Raw genomic sequence first — 7168 nt, 5'->3', positions numbered from 1 at the left:
AGCTCATGAAACTTTAGTCATATTCCAGAGGAATTTTGATTGATCTGTTCGTTCATTTTAGGGTGCCATAGAGGTAGGCTATTTTAAAGCATTTCTAGCTCGTATAATTGGAGCTTGTCAGCACAAAAAGGAAGGAAAAAAAAAAAAAATTCAAGTCATTGTCGAGAATAATTTCCTTTATTAACCTGTTGCCGGTTCTATTAATTCTGTGGAAAAACCAAATTTGTGGTACGTAATCACAAATGAGTCAGACCCTCACTAGATCAAATAATGTGGGGCATGATTCCTAAGCTACGTCACGACGTGCTTTTATTCCTTCTATATCACATCCAAATCACAAAATCACAGAAATAGTAGTAATCAAGTTCGTTCAAATTTGAAATTATTCAGAAGTAAGTTAAAAACCGATCTTATATTAGTCAATTAGGTGAACAAAATTCATGATACGTTTCAGGGAAAGAGTTAGCAAATTGGGTGGACTACTCTCACATGTCAGCAGCATTTCAATGACCTTTGCCTCAAGGCATGGATCGTTATCATTTTGCCCCCTTTTTCATTTTTTAGAGTTAATGGGACATGAACTGCTAACCAACCTTATCCTCTAGCATATACGAAAAAGGCCAAATGACAAAACCTTTGATTAGGCGTGACTGAGGAGTGAGTTCGACCCACCATTCCATGATCCCTACAAGATTCTGTAGGCCTGCCTTGCCATTTTCATGACGTTGATTAGGCCAAACTTGCTAACATTAGTCCGTTTGCATTTATGTTAGGGCAACTTGTTTGGTAGATGAGAAAAAGGAAAGAAAAAAGCTATGGGCTCACAGGCATATATGAATGAGCCTTAGATGCATTACTAATTTGAAGGCAGATAAAAGGTGGATGGATCAGGCTAGTTGAGGTGGGTGTAGTCTCAAAAGATAAACCCATCGAAAGTGATCCACCCATGACTTCGTTTTGGTCCAGGAATCATTTTATACTATCGTATGATTCGTATTAATATAGTTATAATTTGTCGACACACGAGCAAGTCAACAACTACGATAACACCAAATATAATATGACAACAAAGGATAATGAAATTAAGGTGGTGGGTGAGCTAAAATGCTTGTTGAGGCGCCACATTACTCAAAAGTTTATTGTATTTATTGGTTCCAAATATGACCAATTTGCATTTTGGAATCCTGCAAATGGCCACGTTGGAGGTTGTGATTGTGTGCAGCGAGTCAACTCCCCACTACCCACTACCCACTTCATTACAATTTACAAAGCAAAATTGTTGAGAAAAATTCTTGAGCTCCATCCACCCCTGTTGCTTGAAATTTGATTTGCGGGGGACAGAAAAAGAGATTAGAAAGTAGAAACAGTGAAGTACTGTTGTGGAGAGGGTGACACAAACACATAGAATAGAGGCTAGGGTACGGACCCTACGTCGTAGGGTAGAGATTAGTTCCGTGGACTAGATGTTTGAGAATAATGCCTCCCACACTTCAATTTGAAATGGTTTACCTTGGTACGAAATATTCACTTAATGATTCTGAACTTGACTAAAATCATAAAGGAATGGCTAAGAAGAAAGGCATTTGATGCACCCCTTTGTCCTTCTTGGGAGGGACAAAAGAATTAGATGGTTGTCTGTGCTTGTAATCCCACTTAGTACCCTGTTTTGTGGCGTTTCTTCAGCGCCCAGATCAGGCACCGGGCTTTTGTGGTGGTGAATTATGAGTGGAGACGTGAGTCGTGACTTCACAGGCATGCCTGTATGACGCATGCGTTGGACTTGGAGGGAGGCATTTGGGGCACCTTCATCCCTTGTTGGACGACTAGAATATTGTGATGGAAGTAAACTTCTGGTGCATTGTTTACTAGTTCGAAGTGCCAACGATGTGAAGACTCTCCCGAGCTTACTATTAAAAAGATCCCAAAAGACAAGATTTTCCATGTGAAATGCAATGGAATTAAAAGTTTCTATAAATTTGGGTTCTATGTATTGCATAAATTTAAAATTTTTAGAACATTTTTTATTGGTCTATTATTATTCTGACAATATTTTATTAATACAAATTTGGAATTTGAGAAATAAGATAATAAGATCAAAATTAATTAAACACACCCTATTTAGCACTTACCAAATTTTAATATATTCCATATTATCTATTTTATGTAAGAATAAATAGATGGCAAAAATTATTTTTTTTATATTTTATATTCATTCTTCCAAATTTAATTTTTATACCGTAATTTTTTTTTTCACATTTTCTCTAGCTCTATCATATTTTTTTTGTATCTGAATCATATTTTGCATACTTTAATCATATTTTTCATATTTTAATCACAGTCTTCATATTTAGATTATAGTTTTTGTATTTTCGTATTTTATAACAATTTTTTTTTTTTATCTTAATCACATTTTTTATAATTAAACACATTAACTATATTTTTCATATTTTTTTACACTTTAATATCATAATGACCATACCTTATCATGCTGATCATATATAGATATGTATAGCATAACCAAATTCTTGGATTTATTTTTCCAATTAAATTAAAAATTGTTACAATAATTCTTCAATATGGTAGAGTTTTCTTTGTTCTTATTCTCAATTATTAATATTAATGTCTACGAATAAGTATTGTAATGTGGAAATATTTTTCTCTTGCATGGTAAAAAAGAAAGAGGTGGATCAAAATTTCTGAAATCTTCAAAAAGACGGCAAAATTCTTAGATAGTTGTGCCATGCGTCAAAAGGAAATGGTTACTACTCTAGACCAGAAGCACCTGATTCGTTTCAGGGCGCCGTCTCGTGATGCTCACGCGCCGTAAAAACACGCGCCAATCACAGGCTGGCCCCTGCAGTTGACAGCCAATTGGGAGAAGCGTTGAGCCGCGTGGCACGTGGTTCTGACACGTAGTCGTTCTTTTCTGCGGAGTTTTCTCTTACGGCTACTTTATAATTAATGATTTTTAAAAAATCGGGGAATGATATCGTCCCCTGTGGGGTATACTACGAAGACATGGTTGCGGTTCATGGGGGTCGAGTTGACAATGTGAAGGCATGGGTTCCTCTCCCCGGTGATGTCCACTCGTTTTTAAGTGCTTTCCCTCCATCACTCCATCCCACAACACGCTTTGTGAATATTTGGATTTTTTTAAAAAAAACATATTTTATACTTTTGGAATTTAAAATAAAATTAGATATTAAATGTAAGGGTATAACGTCACGTCCTTTGGCAATCCCAAATGAACTCGAGTTTTTTCTCGAAATTTTATAAATATCTCAATACACAATATCCTCGTTATATCCCATATTATTTGGGATCGGGGATAGACTTTGACATCATTTTATAAAAACTTATAATAATTAGCATTTAAATATGTAGTTATCATCCCTCTAAACTTAAACAATCTTTATGGCTTTAAAACGTATGTATATTATTAAAAAAAAAATTATCAAAAACTTTTTTTCCCATATGATACCACAAAGAAGTCCAACCACTAAACCTTTATTAACAAAAAAAGTAATAAGTATTTATTAATATATTATTGAATGGGATTTGAATTATATAATAGGAAAGAAAGTCCAATTTCTATAATGTTCCAACATTATTGATATTGTTACAGCAGTTAATTCAATTATCATATGAGATTGCTATCTAGATTTATTGTAATATTTTTCAAAATTTCCTTTATTTTCTCTCACTTTTATATCATATTATTTTATGTTTAAGGCATGGAGGGAAGTGGTGGTTTTGGTGGAAAATGCAACAGCTGGGCCCACGGAAATGGCAAGGGAGTCCGATTGGGAAAATAAAATAAAATAAAATCTCCCAATTAGGGAAATGCCCAAATCACACACAAATGCCATGTACACGTGGAAGTAAATGTCTGTCTGTCAAAACCATCCCACGGTACACAGTTTTAGCTGTGATCGTGCTGCCAAAACTCCCTCCTATTTTCCTTTTTCTTTTTCTTTTCCGTGAGGGCATTGTGAAATAATATAAATAAAATAAAAAATAAACGGCTGGGTGGACTATAAGAGCATCTACTTCCACGATATCGTCCCCTTCTCTTTCACTCTCCACCGGAGGAGCCACTGAAGACAACCGCTGCACACCACCTTACATATGGAGGCGCCACCCGTAGTACCACCAGCGCCGCCACTATCCAGCGGCCTCGGTGTAGGTGTTGGAGGGCCCCACATGAGCTACCCCGATTCGGTGGACTCCTCGCCGCGGTCCCGCAACACCGACTCCTGGGACGACCCTTTGCCGTCCGTTCCGGGAGCAAAGCTGCGGCTGATGTGTAGCTACGGCGGACACATATTTCCCCGGCCGCACGACAAGTCGCTCTGCTACGTCGGAGGTGATACTCGGATCGTGGTCGCCGATCGGAACTCTACCCTAGCCGACCTCTCCGCCCGACTCTCGAAGATACTTCTCCAGGGCCGTTCTTTCACCCTCAAGTACCAGCTTCCAAACGAGGACCTTGATTCCCTCATCTCCGTCACCACCGATGAAGACCTCGAAAACATGATCGATGAGTACGATCGAACCTCCGCCCTTAAACCCTCTCGACTCCGTCTCTTCCTCTTTCCGAACAAGCCGGAGTCGGCGTCGTCGATCGGATCCATTCTGGACAATTCAACCAAGTCGGACGATTGGTTTCTCAATTGCCTCAATGGTACTAATCTTATGACCAGAGGGTTCTCGGATTCTGCGTCGGTGAATTGCTTGTTGAGTCTGGATGAAGATGCTGTCGCGAATAATCTGGATTCTTCGTCAGCGAGAGACTTGGAGGCTTCTCAGCCAGGAGGTTTTGGTACTTGCAAGACTGTTAAGCAGGGGCAGGATGTTCATTCGGTGCCTGATTCGCCGATGTTGGAGACGTCTTCATCGTTTGGGTCCACTTCATCTTCGCCCTCGCTGGCAAACTTGCCGCCGATAAGGGTTCATGTGGAGGATGGTAGTGGAGGTGGTAGCGTTAGGTTGCAGGATCAGAAGTTGGGGATTGAGGAACAGTTCGCCCAGATGAGTGTTGCTATGCAGAAGCAAGATGAGGGTTTTGTTGTTCTGTCTTCTCCAGCTACTGCCGGGGCCGCTGTGCCTGTCATGGCCGGTGGCGACTACCCTAATCGGGTTTTCTCCGATGATGAGAGATCAGATCAAGGGATGCCGGTGGGTTACCGGAAACCTCCACCGCCGCAGCCGCAGCAACAGCCTCTGCCCCCACAATCACAGCAGAAATCAGTTGGTGGCATTGATTTGGCCTCCCCAGATTCAGTTTCAAGGTACCCTTTATTTCCCTACACATTTTCTTCATTTGGGTTTATTTATCTTCGAATTTGCTTGATTTTACCCCATATTTCAAGATTACATTTATTTGTTTTGTGGATTAGGGATAAAATTCTGAATTCAGTTCCTGTTGTTGTGTTAATTTTTACAGTGACAGTAGTATTCCAAATGCAATATCTCGCCCCAAACCCATGATTTATCAAGAACCAGTCATTCAAATTCCTTCTGGAACCAATAGGGTTTCTTCTAACCCTGTTGAGCAAAAGATTAATCTCTTTGATCCAAACTCCCGGATTCATATGCAACAACCTGTTCAGGATTCTGGCTATATATTGGCACCCCAATTTGATCAGCAGCAACAGCAACAGCAACAGCACCAGCAACAGCAGCAGCAACAGCAGCAGCAACAGCACCAGCAACAGCAACAGCAACAACCCCAACCACAGCCACAATCACAGCCACAGCCACAATTCATTCATGCTGGCACACATTACATCCACCACCATCCCACAGGGCCACTACAAGTCCCCTCCTTCTACCCAGTGTATCCTTCCCAGCAGCAACACCATCACCATCACCCTCACCAGCTTGATCCACAGTACCCCATGTACTTTGTGCCCTCCAGGCAGGCCCAAGCCTACAACTTGTCTATGCAGCAATCTAATTTCAGTGAAGCTGCCACTGGAATTCCATCTAGCCGATCCCAAGCACCTTCTGCTCCTGCCATGGTCACTTCTCCTGCAGCTTACAACCCCACAAGGAATGCTCCTCTTCAGAAGCCTGAAATGGCTGCAGGCATGTACAGAACAGCAACTGCAGCCGCTCCATTGGTTCAAGTGCCCTCTAGTCAGCATCAGCAGCAATATGTTGGTTACTCTCAGATCCATCACCCATCACAGTCTATTGCCCCTCCTTCTGCTGCTACTGCAAATTATGCTTATGAATTTTCTGATCCGGCTCATGCCCAGATATTCTATGCTCAGGCTATGGCACCCACATTACCTCAATACCAGACCATGACATCAGCTCCTGCAGTGGTGGTACCAGAAGCATCTGCTCAGCTTTCCACCGACAACATCAAGCAGCAGATCAGAACTTCTCAGCCATTGTAGGTCAGTTGGGCAAGAACAAACAATTTTGAAGGAATGGGTTTGCTTAAGCATTTAAAGTGTCCAAGTATCTGTCTTGTTATTTTTATTGTTTGTGGCATGTATTTGTGATAGATAATAAGGGAACTGAGAGTCTTCCTTTTCTTCTTCTTGTATGTTATATTATTGCTATTTATCATAGGAAGTGAAAGTGGTCTGAGAACAATACTGTAAAAGCCCAAACTCATATATTGTGTGTTTGTTCAGTTCATATATCAGTTAATAAATGTAATATAGGTAGCAAGAGCTTCAAATTAAATGTCTGTTTCAGGTGTTTTTCACTTGATGAATAAATATAATGAGTAACAAGAACTTCTAGCTGAATGCCATTTCAGGTGCTTGTGGTTCATGGTCCATGAGACAATGGATTGCGTGCAGAAATATTTTTGTTGAGGGTATATAAATGATTTATTTATTTATTTGCATTTCTTTTTATTTTATGGTTTGCTTGAAGGAGACATTCCCAGGGTGGAGTGAACTGTGTTTTTATACCTCAAATCAACTCAATGATCCTTTTCCCTTCTGACAACTTGGGTCTGCCCGTTTTTGTCTTCCTTTTGTTCCTTTTGCTTTTCCAACTGGAACCATATAACTCCTAATTGTAGTTATCAGTCACCAAATTCAAATTCTCTTAACCAGTTTTCTCTGGTCTTGTCCCCAATTGGTGCCATCTCTAGTTGCTGGTGTCTCACTGCACATTACTTTCAAAATCTATCCTTTCCTGT

At 40.2% G+C, this 7168-nt stretch overlaps 1 protein-coding gene across 1 annotated transcript; it reads left to right on the top strand.

Moving 5' to 3' along the window:
* The first annotated feature begins 4069 nt into the window (after nt 1–4069).
* Nucleotides 4070–6767, top strand: LOC117916782 (ataxin-2 homolog). Its single transcript, XM_034832953.1, has 2 exons — nt 4070–5291; nt 5447–6767. The coding sequence occupies exons 1-2, from the start codon at nt 4129–4131 to the stop codon at nt 6405–6407; spliced, it is 2124 nt and encodes a 707-aa protein (XP_034688844.1). The 5' UTR covers nt 4070–4128; the 3' UTR covers nt 6408–6767.
* The last annotated feature ends 401 nt before the right edge of the window (nt 6768–7168 follow it).

The sequence above is a fragment of the Vitis riparia genome, chromosome 1 (assembly GCF_004353265.1).
Source record: "Vitis riparia cultivar Riparia Gloire de Montpellier isolate 1030 chromosome 1, EGFV_Vit.rip_1.0, whole genome shotgun sequence".
Taxonomy (NCBI): Eukaryota; Viridiplantae; Streptophyta; class Magnoliopsida; order Vitales; family Vitaceae; genus Vitis; species Vitis riparia.
This window is presented reverse-complemented; position numbering and strand designations above follow the sequence as displayed.